The sequence below is a fragment of the Ascaphus truei genome, chromosome 21, assembly GCF_040206685.1.
Source record: "Ascaphus truei isolate aAscTru1 chromosome 21, aAscTru1.hap1, whole genome shotgun sequence".
Lineage (NCBI taxonomy): Eukaryota > Metazoa > Chordata > Amphibia > Anura > Ascaphidae > Ascaphus > Ascaphus truei.
The window spans coordinates 9,962,163-9,988,303 of NC_134503.1; the positions used below are offsets into that span (position 1 = coordinate 9,962,163).

The 26,141-nt window shown below is 41.9% G+C and overlaps 1 protein-coding gene across 2 annotated transcripts in view; it reads right to left on the reverse strand.

Annotated features, from left to right (window-relative positions):
* Nucleotides 1-17,068, reverse strand: part of COL5A1 (collagen type V alpha 1 chain) — a 162,597-nt gene extending 145,529 nt beyond the window's left edge. For both annotated transcript variants that reach the window (XM_075578918.1, XM_075578917.1), the window contains exon 1: nucleotides 16,584-17,068. In XM_075578918.1, coding sequence (XP_075435033.1) covers nucleotides 16,584-16,686 — 103 coding nt within the window. In that variant the 5' untranslated portion in view covers nucleotides 16,687-17,068. The remainder of the gene's footprint in view (nucleotides 1-16,583) is intronic.
* Nucleotides 17,069-26,141: the final 9,073 nt, after the last annotated feature.

Genomic DNA, 26,141 nt, shown 5'->3' on the forward strand with positions numbered 1-26,141 from the left:
GTTTAGTTGGCCAGCAGCTGTTAGAGAGACTGATTCTGATGTGTAGTTAGATCCCTGAAAGGGATAGGATTTTGCTTATATGATTTTGGTTTTATTTCTTGAAATAACAGTGTGGGAAATACTGTAACAATGAAATGAGTGAACTGCTGAATGAAAGTATCTGAGTACCTCTAACCTACACATGTTAAAGCTGCAGTACCTTACTTGGATGAAAATAAAGCAGGCAGAAGCCTGAGTTAAGCAGCATAATACTTTGCATGATCCTGTTTGTTGTATAATTAACCCTAGAAGACTGTGTCGGGAAGAACCCAGACAGACGTCAGCGCTACAAAAGAGGGGCGTTTGTCACAGGTGCTACAAATGTACTATCCATTCTTGGACTTCTACCAACGCCTACAAATAAAACAACTTCATAAGAATTTAAAAATCAGATTTTAAATTCAAATAATGCAGTACGCAAATATAATTCAGAGTCCTATCACAACCCAGTTACTCTATAACGTAATTAGTTATTAAAAGCCAACAGAATCCACAATCAACCTGCATCAACCTTCTTGTGAAGCTCAAAGTAATAATTATAGTTCAATAGATTTGGGGTAAAACTTTGATCAGATCAGTATAGAGCAATTAATTGTCACTCTTCAAGATGGGCGAATTTTTGGGACGGATTGTCCAGTTCCTTTGGTTCGCGGATTTCCGAATTTCAAATAGGGCGATTCGTCTTTTTCTGATTTTTTTTTAGTTTTTTTTTAGAACCGACAATCCAATCCGTGGATTCTGCAATGCGCTGGTGTAAATTAAGAATCCAATCCGCCGATTGTTGAATCCGCAGATTCTTAAAATCCACCAGCGGATTGTATCCAATGGCGGTGTTTGATTCATCGGCACGGATTGAAACTAGAACAACCCACCGATGGATTTTACACCGCTGAATGGATTTTGAATGGAAAGCTCGGGAAATTCGGTTAAACGGGTTTTGACAGTTTTGCCCCCATCTCTAATCACTATGCCATAAAGAAGACAGGGGAGAGACAAGCAGGGCAGGAGGTTTCTGGATAGGAAACATAAGGTACATGTAGCGACAAGAACCTTTTTGAACATGATAAAGAAGGCTTATTACACTAACCATCCTTAATCCCAGACTCAGGCAAACAAACAAAAGGACATAGTGCAAATCTGGTAACGAGACGGTTTTATATAGAAAAATAAAAAATACTCAAGTGTCATTTAGCAAAGTCTTTCTGCTGAAAACCTGACAACTGTATATACTAAAAAGAGAGAAAGGGCAACGCTGAATTGGAATTCAAGTGAATGGATCGCAAAGGCTTCCTTGCTATGGAGAAGCCGGTTTACTACATACAGAGAAAGGGCCCCAAAGGGCTGCAAACGTTAGAAACCTCCCAATGCCTTGAATAGGAGTGTCAGGAATAGCCCTAATATAGTTACCTAAATCTCCCTCTCCCCAGTTCCTTTGTCTGTCCACCGGGTGTGCTGCTGTTTCTGCCTGCTCTGGGTTTTCCTCTGTCTCCTCTTTGTGCTCCTGTCCTCCTCCTCTCTCTGTTTTTGTAGTTTCCTGTATCTCCTGGCCTTTGTTTTGTGATCCTGACTCCTATTTCTGCCATGACCTGAACTGATCTGACCTGACCTGTTCCTTGGAGTCCTGATTACTTATTAAAGGTCCTTGCCTATGATCTGGCTTGTCCCAGTTTGTTCCTGCTCCCTGGTCTCAGTTTCTGCTCCCTGGTCTCAGTACCTACTTCCCTGCCTTATTCCTGCCACCAGTGAAACTATAGGAGGTGGTGCTCAGATAGTCCAATGTGGTTTGTATGCATGTATAAATGTGATGATAATGTCCAGATACTCATGCGACGTCCACAGATAGATATTGTAGATAACTAGAATGGGTGTGCACCTAGCGATGTCCACCTGACAACCGCAACTGATGGTGCACTGGTATGAACCCAGACAGTATAATATATGAGAGATATCTAGTATAAACAGGATAAATGACAGGGCATTATGGCCCATTACCTGTATTCCAAAGGGACGTCCACTGTATCCACGATGTGCATCCACAGGTAAGGAATTCACAATGATGGTAGGTAGGCAGAGCACAGTCCAATGACATCCAAGGCAAAATGGAAAAAAAAATTCCTCTAATTTTTCCATTTTGCCTTGAATGTCATTGGACTGTGCTCTGCCTACCTACCTACCATCATTATTCCTGCCACCAACCTCTGCCTGTGAACCCAACAACGCTACGTGCCGCCTGCCTCCGACCTCTGCCTATGACCCCGACCACGCTGTCTGCCACCTGCCTCCGACCTCTGCCTGTGACCCTGACCACACTATCTGCCATCTGCCTGCGACCCTGATGGGTCTTCCATGCTCCCCGCTGTTCCGGCCACCGAGGTCCTACCCGCTACTGGAGTCTCACCGTTATAAGGAGATTCTCACTCGACTGTTCTGGGGCTTATTGTATAAGCCCCTTAGGTGGTTTATCCATCATGTTCTGTTGGTTAACCGAGGGGTGCGCAAAGTTTTTTTGCTACGGCCCCCTTGTGTGGCGGTCCCAGCGCTTGCGCCCCTCTCTCCAGTGACCGACGTCAAATGACGTCACGTGACCCGCAGTGTCATTTGACGCGTGTTACCATGACGACGCGTCATGTCACATGACCCCGCGGTGCGACGTGACCAGAGCCCTCCTGAATCCCAGTAAGTTGAGGTTGCAGAGACCTCACAGAGGCCGGCCCCTCGGCATTTTATTTAAATGCCTCGGGGAAGAGCACGGAGCCTCTGTAACTGCCGTGCCCCCCCAGAAAAATCAACACACCCACATGGGCATACAAGTCAATGGGAGCTAATGCCAGATCAGGTGAATTAACCGTAACAGAGCTTGATGAATCTAGGGGTAAAAGAGGGCAGTTCAACCATTTATCTATATTTCCCTAGAGAAATGTATTATCTGCACTGGGCTATACTATGATTGACACACGACTACAGGGCTGGGCAACATAACATTGAATTAACAGTTTTCTTAATCAATAGACAATATCAAAATGCTCTCGTTTTGGAATTAATTTTAGGATTTAAGTCACACAGATGCTTTGTAGTAAATTGTTAATTTTTCTTTTACAACATGCAAAACCATAACAGCTCTGTGATATAACTCACTGACTTTCAATACTACGCTCTTACACCATGTATGGAAGGAAAAGAATTAATGGAACGTTGGATCACATTCTTTCCACTTATCTGATTACCTCCGGGGCAGAACAGATCTGAAATAAGGCTAAAGGCTGCACTGAAATATTTTCTCCTACTAAATTAACTGTATAGAGGGTGCTCATTCAATTCTTTAAAGGCCAACTGCAGTCACAGTGCTAAGAAACATCTGGGTATTCTCTCCTGTTCATGGTTTGTTTTCTGCTTTGTTTGACCAAGTCTTGAATTAGATTTCAAAGTATTAATCCAGCAGAAGACCAGACCGTCCCATCCACTGACCGCCAGTCACTATCAAAATATCAAAAGGATATTTTTGTAGTCCTTTGTCATCAAAGAAGTGAAGGAAATCCGTTTAATTCTCTGAAAACATATTGAAAAAAAAACACGGGTATTGCTTTATTTTAACATTTAAATCCCGATTTGCGAAACTGAATTGATAGCCTTAGAGGAGGTTGTAAACATACAAATATTTCAAAGAACATCCATCACTATGTAAGGTCCAGAGGCTGCAAAGTCATTGCCTCTATCATGACGTGCAAGTCAAAGCTCCCACACTAGAGCATTGCTCCTTAAGCCAGTGCAAAATACATGAGTTTTGACTCTGCATCAATGTAGAAAGAGATTCTGTTCTATTATTTGCCCCTATTTCTTCCACTTGCACCATGAGTGTTTTGGGGAGTCGTTATAGATGTTGGTGGCGGAGACAATATTAGAAAAAGTATCAAAAGTTGCCCCAAGTGCAGTTTTCCGCTCTCTTTGCCCCAAATAATCCACCCCTGTTTCAAAGAGATCTGTGCCAAGCGCTAGAAGCAAGATGTGAGAGAGAGCGGCTCGCAAATTGACGCAGATGTTCTACGTTTGCGATGTGTTTGGCGCAAGTTGCCGTATTTTTCCTGCGTCTCCCCCCCATAGTGTAGAACAGTATTTCCCAACTCCAGTCTTCAGGGAACCCCAACAGGTCTGGTCTTAAGGATATCCCTGCTCCAGCACAGGTGGGTCAATCAGCAGTTCAGTCATTTTGACTGGGCCACCTATGCTGGAGCAGGGATATACTTAAGACCAGACCTGTTGGGGTTCCCTGAGGACTGGAGTTGGGAAACACTGGTGTATAACATGTGAATATTGCAGCAACGTTGCCGAACGATCACTGGAAGTTAGGACAATTTCACGCTTTCATGTGGATGAAGAATTAAGGTCTCAAATATCAGTATCAGGGGAAAAGAAAGCAAATCAGGCCCAGCTAAATTAGTTATTTGGGGCCAATATAAATACAAATTCAAAAAAATAAATATGACTTGCCTTAGCACTAACTGGTTGACTGCAGACTGTAGATAATCAAACATGATACAGATTTAATTTTCTGCAAACATGTTCCACTGATCCATACAAGGATACTGCAAATTATTTCGTGCAGTTAATTTTTAACCTTGGGTTTAATAGAGTTTCAGGTGAGTTATATATTTCAGGGAGTGCTTCAGGTATGAATGACATTGGAAAAACCCTGTGGATTTCCTCATCCTCTGGCTTGAACAAGTCACTTTCTGCACCGCCCACCCTGTCACATACTCAGGAGATCTGCAAAGCCCGCACTTATTCTAAATGAAGACTGGCGAATATGCATGCACCGTAAATAGCATACTTTGTGTGCAAAATACCCTGCAGCTGTCAAGTGTCCCGATCTGGATTTGCATTCACTGTACACATCTATTACAGTCCAATGGAACAGACAAGCATGAAGAAGATATATGGCACACAGATACATTTGGAAGACCTCATGGTACGCTAGTTAGAGGGGGTAGTTATCAGACGTTTGCATACACAGGGACGCTTTGTTTGTACAATTTGTAGCTATCCATTTTGTAAATATGCATCAGAATGGCCCTTTAAAGGAGAGAATGGCTCTTTTCAATAGCACAGTATGTTACACAGCAGCTGGGCATCATCATATCAGTTACTTGTAACCCATGAGATGACGTAATAAACTGAGTGAACACCGCTCAGTACAACCAGTTCCCTCCTACTCTGCAAACTTAGAACTCAGCTGCCTGTAGTGTGATTAAAAAAAACACATCTTAAAAGAGCAATCCAAGCCACTGTTATTTTATTTTAGTTTATTTTTACATATTTAGATATAATTGAAGCAGGGGGTCTCTGGTGCCGAACCCCATTAATTTCAACTCTGGGGACCCCTGCTTCCGGAGATGCTTGCCTCCGAATTAAGTGCTGCTCTGACTCAGCAAGCAAGTTTTCAAGTTTGAAGCTCCTGCGTCACATGGGCCAATAGGAAGCCAGACTGATGACGTCATGGCCTCCTATTGGCCCGCAGGGCCTGACATCTCTGAACAGAGGACATAACGTGAACCCTGGTAGTAGAGGAGAGCAGCTACCGGCACCTAATTCACAGGTAGGTATCTCCAGAAGCAGATGGTCCCTGGAGCTGAAATTAATGGGTTTCAGCTCTGGAGACCATATATATATGGACGGTTGCATAAATACAAATGTATGCAACTGTTCGGGACACTTAGCGGTGGCCTAAACCGAGACCGCAGCTTCATGAGTCACTACCCTGACACAAGAGAACGCTCTTCCCATGAGTGCTAAAGACCATGTCTATACATACTGCGCTATATAAATGCACACAGAGCTGTCTCTTACACATACAAATACACTATGTAATTCCATCCCTAAATACCAATAGGGACAACATAGTATCTACATACACTAATAGTAATGCTACACCCTCTTACATTTCCACACCTACCCACACCATTGGTATACACTCCCACTCCCCACACACCTTTTGTAAAGTGCTGTATACACTGGGGACGCTTTATAAATGTATACTTACATACACACACACACTTATATCACTAACATTCAGGGACCATTTAACACCTTAAGTCATAAATCACATACAGCACAGTGGGAGGGATAGGCTTTAGTCACAGATAACATTCCAAGATGCACTGTTATTAAGTAAACCCTTTCTTACTTTATCCATTGTAACATCGCCGAAAGAAGAGATCAGTGTATCTCGAAAGCTCGCGCAAATAAAAGCATTTCGTTAGCCACAGATATATATATATGTTTAAAGTAAATTGCAAAAGAATTTGCAGCCTTGGATTGCCTCTTTAACTGACTTTATGATAGTGCTGAAGGTCTGAACAAGTCTACTAAATTGACCATTATGTGCCTTGCTGTCATCTTGTGATCACAACGCCACATTAGGTTACAGTAGTAAGTAAACAATTAGTATAGTGTTGGTGACAATAGTACTGCAGAAGACACACAAAGAGCAATCCATACGGGAAGCCAATTTCAAATTGTTCCTCTTCGATTCCTATCGCATTAAGGGCTGTGATTGGCTGCTGGAGAGGGAGTGTGTTGTGTTTTTCATACCCCATATACCAGGTTCTTAACCTACAACATAAAGCTTGGCAAAAGAAAAAGAAAAATACTGCACGTTAAGGCTTTCAGTTCTACTACGTACGTATATGTGTCCACCATTACTAGAACTACAATTCTTCTGCTGACTCACAAGTCAAACACCCAAATCAGGCACCGCTTGGTGGAAATGCAGGGCATGGCTGTACCAGCTAATCCCCTCCCCCCCCCCCCCATTTATGACCTGCCGTCTCCTCCTGGGAAGCCAATTCCACATTCCTCTGCACACAGGGAATCCCCTCAAGTCCTGGGAGGCCTAAACCCAGACTGGGTTACAAATGGGTCAATGGCCACTTTATGATCGAACAAGGGCTCTGTGTCATTTTGGACCGATGGACTCGCTTTATCTTGCTTCAAAAATGGTATGCTACCCATCTTTACTGATTATTAAACATGACATTTAGGTTAGGAATAGCATTCCTTGGGTATGACTCACACTTACCTAACGGCTTGCAATTAATATCCCATCTTTTCGCGCATGTTTATGATAAAATCTAAATACTACAACTGAAATGCAATGCTTGTACTTTGAACTATGTTATGATTAAGTGCTTGATATACTTCTTCCATTACAACAAAGAATGACCAAATTATACAATTTCCCACCAATATCAAAGAAGTCCTTTTCCAATTACAAATGGAAATGTTTCTATACCATGGTTAAAGTCTTGGGTGGTAAATAACCAAACTGCAGGATCTTTTAACTAGTGACCAAGATACCCGAATAATGCCCTAAATGTGCTTCCCAGTGGACAGATACCTATATTATATTTTCATTTAAGCATCAACATGCCAGTTGTAAAGCAATGTGAAGTGACTGTCCTATAGAATGTGGAATGGAATGTAAAGATCAGTGTGTGATTATAGTTCCAACACACGGAACCTGTGATTTTTACAAAGCAAAACCACCGCCAACGTGTAAGAGAGGTAAATTATTTATGCCAACATCTGGGTCTCCAGTTCATATAACTACAATAATCCAAACTGATAAATAGGCCTTCACTTGTTGTAACCTTTTAAAATAAATTAGGGGAAAAACATTCTAATCTCTCCTACCTATTTCCATAGGGTTGGCATCAAAATACGAAAGTGTCAATTATTTTACGTGAAAACCCTAATATTATAAAATGAGTGTGGTTCACAACTATCAGCCCCATATATTTCCCCCATATCCTCAGTTAAGGCCCCATCCACTCATACTTTCCTGTCTCTCATGATTGATAAATCCATCTGAGCAATAAAGATGAATAAAGATGAAATTGGCTGGTGGAGGTTTGAAAATTACGGTAGGCAGGAGGATTTCTATTCAATATCCCTCTGCGGAATAAGAATAGGTAGAGCCTAGTTTTGATCACACAAAGGGAGCAGGGGTGAAACTCAGAATAGGGGTATTATAGCTCCACGAGTCTAACTTTGTTACCCCTTTTCTGAGATTTATGAATCCCAGCGAATATTTGTACTTATAAACCAGCTAACAGTAATATGTTTCTGCAGTGATGGAGTGAATACAAAAGTAATCTCTCCATCTTAATTTCAATCTAAAGAATGAATTCATCTTTCACCCTTTTATTACTGGGGGTTTCCAGCAATATACTGTTGACCTCACAAACACTGACTGTGACCCTTCTCCCATCCCTCTATCTTCTTACATTTCCATCTTGTATAAATGACTGACAGGTACTTAAGGCAACCGAAAAGCAATAGACAGCATAGATGGCAATGAGCTAAGAATAAACATTGTTTTTCATCAGCCTCCACGTTTCCTTTATGACTTATCTTACCGCTGATAAAAAAACAAATCTGCCAAAGACATGCCATGATTCACACCAGTGAAGACAAAGCCGGGAAATCTGATTTGATAAAGTTCCAGTTCATCTCCTATGTTTTATCGGGCTCACTTCACAAACCTATTATCTAACTAAGTAAAAGAATGGGCTATTTGTTAGGTTATCCACAACAAATGTATTCTTGTTTAGGGTCATGGATTGTGAGCTCCTGAGAATCCATGCAACCTAAAACATGGAAAGATTAAAGTGATTAATTAAGTTGAAGTAACGAAGTGTCATTTCCTGCACATTACCAGCTACACCTCATCATATATGAATCGTTTTTAAGCATAGATGAGTGTATATTACATATTACAGACAAAACTAAACACATGGACTTACATAAATTATATCCCTCCAGCCAACATACAGATTTGGTCCAAGAAGGGTCAGAAAGAAACCCCAAACCAAATGCTCTCAATGCCAGTATAACAAATGTGGTGCCAACAATGGCCCATCAGTGAAGACCTCCTCCTTCAGGGTGATCGCATAACCAATAGGGGATCAGTAAACTAGGAGCCAAAAATAATGACCATTCTTTGGCCAAATCTGCATGTTATATATTATATACTTCCGTGCACCTGCTACTATAAGTTTTTAGGACTATATCATAGGAGAGCCATCTGATTCATCTGTTTTATCCCTCAAGCCAAATAATAATCCTTCTGACAAAAAGATGTGAGGTCAGCTTCCAATATCCTGTGTGTAATACTATCCCTGTCCATACGTTGGTTTCATGTGTGGTCTGCTCTTCCAGGTTTCCTTTCATCAGAAAACTGGATAATAAAGACAGACAGAACCTTTTCTAAGTTCCTCCAATGATTGACTACTCCTCTGAAATTGCTTAAGGTTCTCAGTGGTGTGATGTCATTGAGAAATGTGGCGTATGGTCATTGATAATAATATTATGCTACTATAGAGGTGTCCATGTCCGTGAACATATTATTTTATGGACATCCATGTTTCGGTGCTGCGGTGGCATCTTCGTCAGGACGGTTTGCTTATGGACATTGATAAATAAGGTGCTTGTTCTTCTTCAGCACAGAACATGACTGGGTAAAACATAAAGTAAGTCTTTGGCCATCCTACTCATACGGCCTCGGATAAAGAACAGGAGTGCGACAGCGCGCATGACGTCACACGCCTGTACATAAAGCAATCTGTAGCCTGTAGGATTGCGCGACGGGGAGGCATGGCGAGGGCATGTCGGAGGCGTGCCCATGATGTCACATGAGCGGTTCGCCCTCACTGGCTAAACCGCGCACGTAACCCGGTCGTCGCACGTCAGAACCAAATAATTTTGTCTCACGAAAAATTGGCTGCCCCATCGCTCTCGTGCAAGCGCGCTCTATGGCCGTCCTCATTAAGGCACAGCCTTTTGTTTGCGGTGCATGGACTATGGACGCGGCCTATGACTTTCATAAGGAACCAAAGTTCAAATAATAGTAGCCTAACTCCCAAGATAGTTTGTTCTAAGCAGCCCATAAAGAGTCTTTTTTTAATTGCTTTACTATTGGGTTGTGGATACGTCATCCAGCTGATCAGTTCCACTCAGTACTGGTTGTGGATGATTAAAGCCCAAGGATTAATATTGATTACATCACGGAGTGCTAAAGTTAAACTTCCGCAACTGGAGACATGCAGTGAATTTGAAACATGATAAAAGCAAACCAAACAGACATAAAATATACTGGCACAAATCCTGTACTTTAAACATTCTTAATAGCAACATGTGAAAAAACGTGGGTGATCTAATCCATATGTCTAATAAGAGTGCTTGGCGTGAATCAAAACGAGGCCACGTATGTGTTCCCTCTTCGCAAAGAGCATGCCTTCGTCCTTGCAAGACACTTTCACATTTGTGGGCTTCAGCTGTTGCTTTGGTTTAATATTTACCAAACCTAGCTGGTTTTAAAGCATAAGGTTCTCATGCCCAGTACAATCATCTGCACCATGGAATCATCCACCATACAGCTGACCATGACCTAATGTCTGATTCTCCACTAGAGTTGAAGACCATAAACCCTGGGTGGTGACAATCTGCTTGGCAGCCTATCTTATTTCAGCACTTTTATAACACAGTATATGGCCCATGACCAAGACTTGATGTGTTTCCTAATATATAAGGTAATATTAAGCAAAGACCTCAATTGGGCATGGACTTGACCCAAACCTCTGAAGCATAAAACTGCTAACAGGTCTCAAAGAGCTTTTCATTTCCCACCACCTGCCGATTTCTCTACCCTTTCAATGTCTCTGCTTTTTTCACCTACCACCGAGTAACAATATTACCATAACGCAAACCAGAGCACCGGCACATGTGGTTCAAGGATTCACCCAAAGGTGGCAGCAAGAATGCAAAGTATTACTGTTATACCGTTACTGTACGACATGTCGGATTCTTCCGGTAAGAATAATATTTAATAATAATGTATACACAATTTCTCCGGCACAATTTATCCCTGCTCCTGGGAGTTATCAAGCTAATATCGTGTTGATTATTGGAGCAAAGGAATATACATGTCGACAAGGGCTGTTAACCAGTTCTCCGAAGAGGCCAAACCGGAAAACATTTAAAATGTGAACATTATAGTATTTCAACATTTTGCAAACATGTATAAAACATGTGCCATATATATATTTAGTGGGCTAATTTTAATTTTTGCTGCTGTTGATCCTGCCTGCCTTTGCCCTATTTTGGACAACCAACTAAGTCCTATATTTTTGGACTTTTCCAGTGGACAGTGCTGTGCTGATCTTTGTATGCAGTATCTTTACATCAAGGAGCTGAGTATCTTGGGTTATTATATCCCTCCCTGTTTTTGTTTCCCATCTGCTCTAATATATGTATTTGGGTCACTAAATATACATACCTTTATGCCTCCTTTGCCCTAGCATTACCTGAGTTGCAATAGGTTTACACCTTGCTAGTGATATTTTTTACTGCTATCAGTATAGCACTTATGTTATTTTCTGTAAGAATTTTATCATGCTTATATGTGTAGACCTGTGATGCTCTATGGTTTCTTATACATGTGGTGACCGGCCGGTCCATATTGCCTTATTGTGGGAACTTCTGTTCCCACAGTAAGCTAGTTTCATAAGGGCATTATATCTTTTTGGGTCCATTATTATATGTTGCATTCTATGTTTTTTTTTTCTTTGTCCATTGGTTTTTTCATTATTCATTAGTCAGGCAGGCTCTCCAGTTAGTTGTTTGTATGTCTGTTATTTTTTTCTAATTTAATTAAAGTACCCCTTTTATTCTTTGCAAACATTTGTCTGAGTGCTAATTTAGAGGTTTTCTTTTTTGTGTTTCCATATATATATTTACATTCACTTTAACTTACAAGTGAGTTGTAGTGTGAAAAAGTAGCACTTTGCTCCTGCTAATTTCATACTAGTTGCTTGGGCAGCTGAGAGTCCAAGGGTCACATCAAGCCCCCTCACGGACCTAATACAGCAGTTGAAGAGCCCTGCTGTAACCTGCTGGTTCTGCAGTAGGATCAGGTTCTCCTATGTGAAAGGAACGGGTGTGTAGCCGGAAGAGCACTCCTCCAGGTAACATGTATCAGGTGGGGTCTTTCACAAAGAGATCTGCTCTCCAGGCCTACAGTAGCTGAACAAAGGTTCTATTCCTGAGGAAATGTAAAGAACAACTAGATTCCAAGTGACATGTATTATCTCACAGACATTACACATCTGTGATGTTTTAACTTGTTGAGTTGGAAGATATCTGAAGAAATAGCACTGCTGAGTAAATATGAGCTCTACCCCAGGGTTATGTGCATGATCAAGGACAGAATAAGTCCAATACTGTAAATTACTTATTTCACTGATCTGAGAAATCTCACAGTCTTGGTTATCTTTAGAGACCTCTGCACGTTTGATTATGTTCCCACCAAATTAGATGATTTCATAATACTCTATTTTGATGAAGTGGGGGGAAAAAGACGTGTCAATCGAGTTTAAACTGTCTGAGATACTAAGTATCCTATATTGATATTGATCCAGACGAAGGCAAACATTAGTTCTAGGGGGGCTTAACTCCAGTCCTCAAGACCCTCCCCCCTCACCCCAAACCAGTCAGGTTCCCAGGATATCACAGCTTCAGCACAGGTGGCCAAATCAGTGGCTCATTTAAAGACTGAGCCTCTGATTGAGCCACATGTGCTGAAGCAGGGATATCCAAAAAACCTGACCTGTTGGGGGGCAGGGGGGCTTGAGAACTGGAGTTGAACCCCCTTACATTAACCAATTATGCGTCATAAGGGGACCAAATAAATTCCTTTCTGACTCCAGTAATGGGAATCAGATGTCTTCCAGGATCAACAAGCCTCACATGTTTAACTCATTGGAATATACCTGTAAACGTTTCCTTACTAAAAAAAGATGTCTAACCTCTTCTGAAATATATCTACTGTTTCTGCCAGCAGTCTCTATTGGTTGTTAATTCCCCATTTTAACCACCCTTGTTATAAAGAACCATTTCCTTTGAGCTGTGAAATCCCCTTTCCTTCAATCTTGGGATGAAAAATTCCCTTGAAAGTTGGTGGTACAGACATGGACGCCTCTTTTCTAATGTCACACAATTCTAATATGTGTAGCCTTTCCTCATAAGTCAGACTCCAATCCATTGTATTAATAGGGCGGCTCTCCTCTGCACTTTTTACAGTTCCATAATGTCTTTTTATTGAGCAGTACCCAAAACTGTGCTCCATAATGATATATGGTTAGAAATCCATAGTGTCATGCACTGGATTATACTTTTTTACAATGTTTTCTAACTAGGGTTACCAGGTGGCTTCTCCAAAAATACTGGACTCAATGATGAAAGATGTGTCAGGTCACTATGTCCAGGGAGGAAAATACCGGACACATACATGTCCAGTATTACAGTACCTCTCATTTTTTTTACTGGACAGAGTATCCAAATACAGGACAGTCCGGTTCAATACCAGACACCTGGCAACCCTATTTCTCACAATACCCTATGGACACAGTAGTTTAATGGACACAATAATGAGTTCACCTTTCCCTATACATAAAACTTGTATTTTTCTGTTTCAAATATATACCCTGTCAGTAGGATGAAGGATATTTTTCGATGTATGCCTGTAGCATGTACGGAAGCAAGGTGTGTTGAAAAAATGGCTTGATCAGTGGCTCAGTGGAAGGCTGCACCCCGGTGCTAAGATGGGATATCCTTTAAACTTAACCTGTTGGGGGGGGGGGTTTCTGAAGGACTGGAGTTGAGCTCCACCGTCATAGCACATTCCAAGGCCAGGTGAACTAAAGTTGCACCGAACATGAGTAGCTGGAGGCACCACGTCCCTACTTCAGCTACTCCATGGAGGGGCTGCAGCTCTGCCCTTTGAAATCTGATGCTTGAGGGAATGCTTTGAAAAAAAATACTCATTTGGACAGGATTCAACATTTCTTTCATATCTTTTCAAAGTGACGCTCCCTTGTGCTCACCGAGAAGGGACCAAGTGTAACCATCCACTTCCTTTCTGTGACATCAAGACTTCCCCAGCAACACATGCAGGAATGTAACGTCATAAATTGCCTGCTTAGAACTTCAGCAAAGCCTCCATAACACATGTCATTCACAAGCTAGTGACCCTTTTCAACAGGCCACTGACTTGCATACATGGATTTCCAAGAATTCATGCATCCCAGGTTGCCTGTTACTATCAGATGTTCCCAGGCTTGGCACTCGAAGACATGGGGCCTTCAATACAAGACAGAACGACTGTAACGTACGGGATGGCAATCGCATTCCTGCAACTAATTTTAGGCATCAGAACCCTAACTAATATCTCCAGCAGGTTTACACCAGAGATGTGCAAGCTATTTGCTGGCGAACTTTACTGCTTCACAAGCGACCGAGTTTTTCAATTGGGAAATTCAGCCATTCCTCCCGTGTGATTAATGATCGAAAATGGTTTAACAAAACCAAAGCGAGTCAAGGTTTCCTGTGCCCTTGGTTAGCGCCACAGGTCATAAGCAAATCTTGCTACAAGGTTGAAAGGCTTCGATCGCCCAACGTTTTTAGCACTTGGTTATTTTCTGCTAACCAGCCTCTTGGGAAACTGTTGCCTCCTCAATAGTTTATTTGATCATAAACGTACCCTGTTTTTCTGCTTTTTTGCTTGTAATGCAGCATCTCAGAAGTTCCTAAATATGATATAATAGGTGTGCACCAGAAGAAGAGTTTTGCAGGAGTGAAAAGACTTATTAGCAAGAAGTAAAGCTGACCTTTCTTTAGCAAAGACACATGAAAAGTCTTGAAACCCACACAAAGCTCTAGAGCAGGGGTAGCCAACTCCAGTCCTCAAGGGCCACCTACAGGTCAGGTTTTCAGGATATCCCTGCTTAGGCACAGGTGGCTCAATCAGTGGCTCAGTCAAAGACTGAGCCACCTGTGCTGAAGCAGGGATATCCATAAAACCTGAACGGTTGGTGGCCCTTGAGGGCTGGATTTGGCCACCACTGCTCTACAAGCATACAACATTCAACGTCTCAAGTACAGATGCCAAATTAAGTTCTTCTGAACATCAACAACAAAATTGCATTAAAAAAAAAACCTAAAGACAACTTTTTCCAGGAATAGCACGTTACTAAATTCTCAGTGTTACAGAACTACACGAGTACATTGTAATATAACGTTACATTCTTATTTTATTCCCGACAACGTTTTTGAATTAATATGGCGCGACCACTACATTAGCTGAAAGCTCCAGTTTGATCTGATTTGGAATAATATTATGTGATTCTGATATAATCTCTTCGGCTGAACAGCCCTATGTAGTGAAGAATGTAACCAACACAATCGGGGATTAAGGGATACTGTTAGGTTGGTTATGGCAATTAAAAAACGGGATCATTATTGTATTAAGACAATACAATGGCATACCCTGTTTTGCAGCACACAAGCTTAGTGCTAATATTACGTAGTAACACTCCAGGGCTCATCAAATGTCTTAAATGTGAGGCGTTATGCCTATGCCTCCCAGTGGTTGCATACTGTATACTGTAACAGACACACCCACACATCTACAATAGTTGGCAAATCACTCTGATAAGATCCAAGATACGCCCTTGACTTTGTCCTCATTAAAGTGATTCCAGATACTCCTCAAATGTGGATTGAATGTCTGTTCCAGTTAGTTATTTGAATTCAGAGATACACAAAAATGGTTCGCAGATCCCAGTGTAATGGGTATTTTGTTACCAAACAAGAAATGGTTTCTGCCAACTCCGCGGACATTATGCTTTTTCAAAAGGGACATTACGTTTCCAAAACCTTTTTAATCTTCTAATTGTTTTTCTTGCTAATATCCCGTTCATATATTTTTTTGCCTGGTCAACCATCCACGAAATTAAGTTACTTTCATTAACACAGATTAGTTCAACAGCCAAAATCTTGCAAACAATTTTTTTTTCCCTTAACAATACATTAGCTGAAATAGAAAATAAATGCAGCTGTGTTTAGTAATCGGGAGATTGTCAAGTTTTAATTTTATAATTTGCTGAGCTATAGCAAATACTATGAAGAAAAATGCCCCCTCAAAAAATGAACAATTCAGAATAGTTCTGGAGATTCACCATAGGGGGAGCAAGTTTTCTAGTTTCAAAGAAGAAAAGTTTTTTGTGTGTGTGTTTTTTTTCCAAGTGTAATCTGAATCCAGGCAAGAGCTAACATTTCATGTCAGAACGTTTTTTGTTACCCTGCAAACTCTGTACATGGATTCTGAAACATTGGAAACACACAAAATAAGTTGAGGAAAGTTAAGAAAGCATGCAACAAAATATAAAATAAAAGATTGCAGACAGCCCTAGTGAATGGGGAAGAATACAAAAAAGGAGGTCTGTTTGACATTTTCCCTGCTATGGGCCCCTGGCAAAATAGTATCCACAAGCAATTAGGCAGCTAGAACTTTTGGAAAGCATTGTAATATTGTGTGCTAGGCAAATGACACGAAGTCATACAAGAGAGGTACAGCTGCTTTCCTCAATGAAGGGTTTAAGCAAAGTACACAGGCACTGGAAATCCACCCAGATGAAGGTTAAAACAAGCCTTACCTGCATTACACTGAGAACATATACAGAAGGATAATGCTACAAGAAGGGACCAGTCCTGTATCCAACTTCTCCTTTTCCACCTTGTGTGTGTATCCATGGTCATAACCTCTTCCACTTTGGGGAACCAATCCCTTTAGATGGATGCGTCCCCCAACTCAGGTCTTGGAATGGGAAAAAAAAGGACAGCAAAAATAGGGCAAACACCCTATTTCAATGCAATTTTTATGAAGCCATTAGATTGTGTTTGTTGGGATTTTTGGGAGAGTTGAGGGGGCTTGTATTTGCTGTGTATTTTTTTTTATGGTGTTAATAAAACCTCCCAGGTCCTCCTTCTCCTCCTGTCCCCTCTCTCTCTGTCTGGTCCTAATGGGGCTGTCGTGTGAAGTGATGCCCCCTTGTCCACCGATTGAGGAGTGAAAACCTTTTTAGGCAGATGTAGGGATTGTCAGTCCCAGACAGGGGCAGCAAATCAGGGCTTCAAATGGTGGAAGCTCTGCCTCCTTTTGCTAAAGATCAGGAAAAGGGGGAGAGGGGGGGAGAGAGGGTGGAAAAGAGGAGGAGGAAGAAAAGTTTGTTTTAAAGAAGGGGGAAAAAAAAAGGTTGGAAGAGGGAAAAAAATCGTGTCTGTGTGGCAGGAAGATGTAAAGGAAACTTTATACAGTTAACAAAAAGTGGATTCTAAAGTTTTTGCATGTTCAACATGTGCTGGTTTCTTGAAGGTTTGAAGTACCTTTTGCAATGCCTTGTATATAATGTATACCCTGTTCACTTATGTAACTGTATTTGTAACCATGTATTATTTGTCATCTTAACCCTGTGCCCAGGACATATTTGAAAATGAGAGGCAACGCTCAATGTATTACATCCTGGTAAAACATTTTATAAATAAATAAATAAAACTAGCAGTGGGTTCAGGAGTGCATGAACTACTTTGGGGGGGGGGGGGGGAGAAGGGGCTGTACATACAGAATCAGTAACATACATACATTACCATAATGTAAAAATGTAGAGATCCCCCACCCCCACACACTGCTAGTTCCAGCCCCCATGAGTGGATTTGAAACATGATGAATATCAGCAGAGGGGTGAACGCTGGAACTTGGTGGGTTTCCCAAATTCCTCTCTCTCTCTCTCTAACAAATACGAGGGAAGGAGGCAGATCCCGCAGCAAAAGTCAAGAGCCTGGGAGTGGCGGGGAAGTCCCTAACGTCTGCTGGTCCTTTAGAGGAACTAGTAACCCCACCTCTTCCACAGCCCCTGAAAATGAACGGGCTGCTCTGTCAGACACCCAAATCTCCATTCTATCAGGAAATAGTTCATTCTGCAGATCACTGCCACAGATGTATTTATATTTATTTATAAAAATGCTTTATTAGGAAGTAATACATTGAGAGTTACCTCTCGGTTTCCAGTATGTCCTGGGCATGTCCAGATGTTATCTGCCTCACTGTAAGTAATGGGACAGACTTTTTTTTAAAGTGTTTGAGCCCATTTGATGTTTAGCAGTGGGAACAAGTAGCTCGATATATTTTAGAGAATCCCAATTTTTTTTTTATTGTGACTGTTCCCTTAACCGCTCAGAAGCCAAAGGCTCTCGAGGAGTTAATAGTAAACGGCTGGAGTATTAAACCCCAAAGACATATACCTCTCACAATAACCAAATGTACACACATCTCCTGAGTGCCGGGAAGATACCGGTACATATAACTTTTATGACTGCGCGCGTTCTAAGGCCAGGGAAAGCACCCGCTTTCCCTCAGCCTCCGCACGCCACCACACGGTTGCAGTGTCTATGGACGCAGCCTTATAGAAATAAATACATGCTCTTCCGGACCCCCTTGGAAACATTGGTACAATAGGTCTACGCACCTTAGAAACTCATAGAGGCCATTTGACTTCCATAGAGACCGATATTTATTCTGTCTAACCTACTGATATTAGGGATGCACCAATTACATATACTGTACATGTCCTGTATCTACACAGATACAAGAAACACAACTGTACTGTCTCCTATAGCAACACATACCTTATTTTCCCATAGTGACCCCAGGATCACATATACCTCTTCTATCTCCTACAGTGACACTGGGAATATTTACCTCCACTACTTCCCAGAGGGACATCTGCAACACATAGTTCTCCTGTTTCCCATAGAGACACCAGGAGTGCATACTGTACCTCTCCTGCATCCCATGAAAACATCTCGTCTCCAATTCAGATACCATAAGCGCATTCCTGCATACAGTACACTAATTCAGGAGAATACATTTCTCAGTAGATCTCCTGCCTAATACTGTATATATGTATATATACATATATACACATACATACATATACACAGGCTATTAATATTATGAGTAATTAGCACAGGATAGCACCAGATTTATCAGAGCTAAAAAAATCCCACGGCCAGAGTGAGAACTTCTATGATAAATCTGGTGCTGTTTTTAACAATGCAGGCATGGTTTAAAGGTGTGCTGTCTATATGTGAATGTGTGCAAGGGGTTGTGCATGCATGTGCACTTACCAGAATGCCCTGCTACTGTCTCTGTACAGGCAGTCCTCGGTTATCCGACACAATGTATTACTCAAAATGGCGTCGGATAGCGAAGCGTCGTAAAGCGAATCACATTTTCCCGTAGGAACACTGTTTAAATGAAACATTCCGTTCCTGAAGGCATTTTTTATGCTAAAAAACACAAAATATTTTACTCAAGCAATTAAATTATGCTGCACACACATACATTATGATGTAAAGATTCTATTTATTGAATCCAGAACTGTATAATAAAACTGTTAGACATGTTTAAGGGCCTAAATACACCACTAAACCTTCACACTGACTGATCTGGATGATTTCCTTGACTGCAGCTTTCTGATTGACATAATGTTGCAACTTTGCAAAGCGTCGTAAGAGCGTCGGATAAGCCATTTTGGCGTCGTAAAACCGGCCATAGGGATGCATTGGACAGCGTCGGATAAGCCATTCGTCGTAAAGCAAAGCGTCGTAAAACGAGGACTTACTGTACGTTCTTCCTACCTGTCCGTCAAGGGAGAACACACCTCACTAATGTCAAAGCAGGATTGTGGCATTGTTCACCCCCGGAATGTCTGATTGAGCCAACCAGGGCAGCCAAACTTTTTGAAATTTAGTGCCAATTTCATTAACCAAACTTGCTAATTTTTCCATCTGGCAAACAAACCAAATTCTACTTCTAATTTTAGGTATGGATGGAATTTCTTGCTGTTTCCATAATGCTGCGATCTCGCACCTCGTTGCCATTTCAAAATGAGCATCTTTGCTCTCAACCCTATATAAGCCTTGCGTTGGCCTGTTAAAAGAAATAGCCATGGGTCTAAAGGATCGTGAGGCCCAACATCCTCTGTAGCCAATATCTAATTTGCTCCCAATGGGGCACCAACTGAGGACAAGACCACAGCATATGTAACAAATCTGCCTGTACTCCGCATTATTTTGGGCACAATGGTGGGTAACCTGGAACAAATTTTGATAATTTTAATGGGGTGAGATAACATCTCATTAAAACTTTATATGCATTCTCCCTTAACGTTGTGCATATCAAGCTCTTAGCTGCCCCTGTGAAAATCTCATCCCAATCCTCTTCCTCTGGCACCTCACCCAGATCCGTTGCCCTGTTTATATATCAAAGAAATGGACGCTTGGAGCATCTGCTCCCGGAATGTTGCTCCCGCCAGTACTGCATTGAACATTGGGAGAAGATAAGGGACCAGAAGTTTGATAGCCATGTAGTGCTTTGAATATCAACAAGCCAATCTTTAAATAAATTCTCCATGGGGCCTATATAATCTTCAACCTTTGTCAATACACTGCTGGCTGAAGGCCTCCCCAATCACCTTCGAGGTACTGCGATTGTAAGCCTCCCTTCTCCACATTGCTCCAAATTATAATTATATTGCTCCAACAAATGTACTAATATTATCTGAGCATCTTACTTTTGGTTGTCGTATTGGTCTTTTGATAGCCCTTGGAATCTTGTCAAGGGCCATCCCTGTTCAACGATGGTAATTTCTTCTTGCGATATGTCTGACCCACTGACCTTTTATATTTCTTCACCCTTGTGATGTCACAGACTTTTGTTTGGTTTCAAACCCATTCATTCTTTTTCCAGTCTTTGGGTAATACCCAGCATACATTTCTCTATACTACGAGTTGTCTGAAGCGTAGTCTGAAACTTCTGAATGGTCTTCGCATTTAGGGTCCAAGTTTCACATACATACGGGGAGCACAGGCAGGATGCATTAGTCAAACACTTTCCTTTTGATGCACAGTGGAAGGTTCCCTTGTAAGATTATTCTAAATGCGCTCCATACAATCTTCATTCTTCTATTGATTTCATTTGAAAGGTTTCCATATATTGATACATGCTGGGACAAGGTAGACCTTAGCTTTTGACTTCTAGTTCTATTCAATTTATTTAGATTTTTGTAGAATTTGCACAATGCACAAAGCAGATCTTGATTAATCCTTAATTACATCACAGTGGAAATGTGAGAAAATCTTGGAAACGGATTTGAACGGATTCACCACTCTCTGTACATACAGTAGGCACCATATTCTTAAAGACATAACCTTAAGTACATACCGGATAACTAATATATAGATTGCTCTCAGAAAGTGAGAGATCTAAATGTTGCTGGTCAAGTTGCACAAAATTCATTATGATGATAGGTGTGTCATAATATACCAATTGGATATCCTTTGCCTAAAACATCTTACTGTTCCTATGCTCATCATCAAGACTAATGTATAGTCATCTTCAGCAACATAGAGTTAAATCAATGCAATCACCTACCAGTTTCATGTTTGTTCAGCAACTTGTTAAAATGTAGACCACCCCCAGATCTGCCCAGCACTACAAATAAATAGAGGATCATGAACGGAAGAAAATAGCAGAAATTCCAGGGTTGCAGCTACCGGGGCTGAGTTAATGAAAGCCAAGCCCCCCAAATGGAATATAGCCTCTAAGTTGTCCTCTAGACGAGACAGTAGAGGCTAGATTAGATTGTTACATTAAAAAAAACTCCGGTCAAGTATGTCTGAATCCAAATGTTCTAACCCCTACAGAGGGAAGAGGGGATGCAATGCATTGCAGAGCAAAGCTTGGCAGGCCCCCAGGCTGGTGCTGAGAGGGTAATTGGGGGCATTTAGAATTTGAGGGGTGTTGTAAAAGTCTCGTTTGGCGTCAGTCACATTTTGAGGATTAGTGGGGAGCAGGTGAATCTGCTTCTGCACAGCTTACATACTTGTAATACCTGTTAAGCACTGGAAGTGACAGACCTGCTGCTGCTTTACCATGTCCAAACGCATGCAGCATGAATGAGCAGGTATGTCAGAAACGTTTGGTATGACAGTTTGACTGCATGAAACGTTGAGCCTCATTCAGGAGAATGGTAGTTGTACTGTGCTCACTAATTCCACCAAAGTAAGGCGGCTTGCCATGCCTGGCACAGGTACCGTGCTTCCATGTGAGGCTGGCTGGGTCAATGGGCCTCTTACCTTCTCCGTGATGATGTCACATGATGCGCGGGATGACACCGGCACGTGACTTCGTTTGGCAGCAAGAGATGCCAGCACTTACAGAGTTCGCGGCTCTCCCCCGGCCCAACTCCGGTAATCACAGTTTAAATGTTATGGTAGTTCATTTAACCATCGCGACACTTAAACGGGGATTACCAAAGTTGGGCCAGGAAGAGAGCGGGCCATCTGTAAGCGATGGCATCTCCTGCTGCCACGCGAAATCACGTCACGTCGCCCCGCTTGTCACGTGACCATCTCATGATGTCATCATTCTCCAACAAGCTGGCCCTGCTTCCAAATACAAGGCCCTATTTCTGAATATAATTAGGTCTGAACCATGTCTCTAAACAACCTCATCATCTTTCTATCAAGCCAAATAACTCATACTTCCATCTGCTCCGTTTTATCTCTATGCCATCATTTTTGTTGGTCAAAGTAACACAACAGCAAACATCTTCTAACACAAGCGAATCCCACATGGGAATATTGACTTTTTTTAGGTCCTTTCCTGGCTTTTTTTCATGCTCAATGCTAATTTTACTTCGGGGTGTAAAATAAATGATGGTGGTGAATTAACAAGACCAGTATATGTTATTATCACCACGCTTCAAAAATCATGCTTTGGACCTTTTGCGGAAAGGGCAGCATCACAGGGGTCATGCTTTAGGTTGACCACCCCATCATAAAATGGGTTTGCGTGTCATCATGCATCATTACTACCAAAGTAATTAAACATGACGCAATGCCCCAAACATAACTGGTATATTCCTGTTAAAATTAATATTCAATAATATTGTCTCCAACTACAATTATCTAATAATCGTACTAGAAAAACTTCTAGCAAACCATAATGTTACTCTGATCCCATGTGCCCAAGACCATATCACAACACGTTACTTAAAAATCTTTCCGACCTCTGCTCCATTATAAAATGTAGTGTGGGGGTGGTTTTGTTCAGGACATTTATAAACCTGGCTGCACTGATTTTTGGAAATCTAAAGCCCTCCAAGATATCTTTATACTGTATTTGGGCTCTTCTAAGTGCGGTCTGTGCTTTTCTCTCAATGTAAGATGTTCTTTGACAAGCTTTACGTGCCCTTCTCTGATTACTTGTGCATGTTACTGCTCTGCTCATCCAATAATCTACCAAATGGCAGACACTTATGGGAATTGTGAGACATTAGCTAGTGAGGAAACAAAGTACATTTGTGGAACAACATATTGAGGAAGGATGACTTAATGGCTACGGCACTGGACTGTAGCCACTGAAATGTTGACTCAAAACCTCATTCAAATAACCTTGGATGAGTCACTCTAGCTTCCTGTACATCAGTTCCCCAAATACTTTTGTTCTAGATTAGGTAGTTCTGTAGGCTGAAATGAATTGTGCTATAATTTGTTAGAAAATAGTAGTGAATACTTAAAGCACAACTCGATACAATAACGAACGTTTTGTTCCAATTCATAAACTCTTATTTATAATTATATGTTCTGGGAATTTAGATTTCTGTTTTCCACCATCTCTTTGCTGCCAAATGAGCCTATAACTCTGTACTAGGATCAGTGCTCGTTAAGATCTTTATTAGTGACATTACAAATGGTCTGGAAGGGAAAGTAGAAGGTGGAGGAGGAACTTGGAGGAACAGCACACCGGTTGTTGAAAACCGGGAATAGCACGGGAAGCCGGGTTTGATGAAAAATAGAGGTCCAAGCAACAAATCTCCAACGCGTTTTGCACCTAAGTGGCCCTTTCTCAAGGAGATTTTCTTCTTCAAAAACCACTTGGGTGCGAAATGCGTGGGAGATTTGTGGCTTTGACCACTATTTTGTATATGTCTGCATAAAAGAACATTATCTTTTTCATCAAACCCGGGTTCCCATGCTATTTCTGGTTTTCAACAACCGGTGAGCTGTTGCTCCAGATTCCTCCTCTACCTTCTACATTGTTTCCTGCCTTGGAAGCACGCACTTTGGGATTAACAGGAGCTGCACACCGCTATACTTACAGTGTCCACCCCAATTGAGCAGATGTCTGTGGGAAACAACAACGACCCCAGCTACCTCACAGGAGGTAACATTACTACTCTCCTTATAGAACCCAGTAGGTGTAAGGGGCAAAGGGACTATATCTTTATCCCAACATTTTCTATACCGGAGTACGTTTGCAATACAAGCCATCTCTGGAGCACACAAAAGTATAACCTTTCTGAATGGGAAAGTAAGCTTTTTATTGCAGATGACACAAAGATCTGCAATAGGGTTGACACTCAAAGGGGGCGCGGGAGGTCTAAACAAAATGAACAATGATTTAGGTAGATTGGAGGAAAGATCAAGAAAGTGGCAGCTATAGTTTAATGTCAAAAATAGCAGAATATATGCACTTTAGCACAATAATCCAAAGGCAGAATATAGGATTAATGGCACTATAGCATCCGCTACGATAGAGGAAAGGGACCTGGGAGTCTTTTTCTTAGCCGACTTAGGCCTCGTTTAGGGTGGGTAGAGGCGCGCTGGTGCTCCGGAGCGGCACCCTGCTCGGCCGTGCTTTTCCTGGTTGGCTAGATGCATGCGCGTCTGGGGGCGCGCCCCCTACATCACAGAGCTGGTTCATTGGGTGAACCGCTCACCTGACACGCTTGCGAGCGGCAAATTCAAATTTGTTCGCTTGGCAAGCGGCTGAGCGCCGAGCAGATGCGCCCGCCCCCGCTCATGCAGGCCATGTGCATTGTCACAACATGTCTAGCGTGTGCGTGCACGCCCGCTTAGCACCAGCCTGGACGAGCCCTTAAAAGTAAGCGAGTAATGGAACAAAGCAATGCGGGAAGCCAGCAGGACGTTAGGTTATATAGGAAGAGGTATTAGCAGCAGGGAGAGAGGTAGTGATAGCCACTATATAGATCATTGGACCATAGACCATAACGATATAAATAAATTGGAGATTGTGCAAAGAAAAGCCACTAAATTGCTGCATTATCTACAGCAGAAAGATTTATCAGGCAAGACTAAAGGACCTTAATATCTACATGTTAGAGGAGAGAATGGAGTAATGATATGACTGAAACTTTTACGTTCATAACGCGTTTCCACAAAGTGCAGGAGGGAAGCATAAGTCAGAGACCGAGACGCGGTCATGCTCAAGAGCAGGGGTGCGCAACTCCAACCCTTAAGGGCCGTCAACAGGCCAGGTTTTCAGGATATCCCTGCTTCAGCACAGGTGGCTCCGTCTTTGACCCAGCCACTGATTGAGGCACCTGTGCCGAAGCAGGGATATCTTTAGAACCTGACCTGTTGGCGGCCCTTGAGGCCTGGAGTTGCTCACCTCCTGCTCTAGAGAGTTGGCAGACAAAGGGGAAATGTGAGGAAGTACAGTACTCATTCACAGAGCGGGTGGTGGATTCATGAAGTAGACTCAAAAGAGGCGGAAGAGGCTCATACCATAAGGGAATTCAAACATGCTTGGGATAGGCTATCCAAAATATGAAAGAAAACCAAGGATCATATAAGGTGTGAGGTTTTACAGCGGATAGGAAATGGGCAGACCATGTGGCCCAAGTGGTTTTGTCTGTCCTCAAATTCTATGTTTCTACCATTCTGCAGTATATTGCAGGCCCATCCGCCAATAAAAAGGTCAATAAAAGTTGATGTTGATGGCAAGAGGAGACACAACATAAAGTATATGTTGGTGCGAGGGGTTGATAAAACTTCCATCGGTCCCATGTAAGGAATCTTTGATTTATATCACTACACTCCTTCGGCACTGTAAATTCAGTTACTTGCTACTCCGCAGCGTGCAGCACTCTATCGCTTTATGGTTACCTTGAAAGTAAGTATGTTAATGTATGCCAGACCTGGAAGTATAGTACAACTGTGCGGCAGTTAAGTGTTTTATGTATCCCCGCAGAGTGTCCAGCTGTCATTCATCTGGCTAACCCATTTCTACAACCCCACCTCTAAAAGTCACAGATGTGCTCAGAATTCTTGCTGTACATACTGTA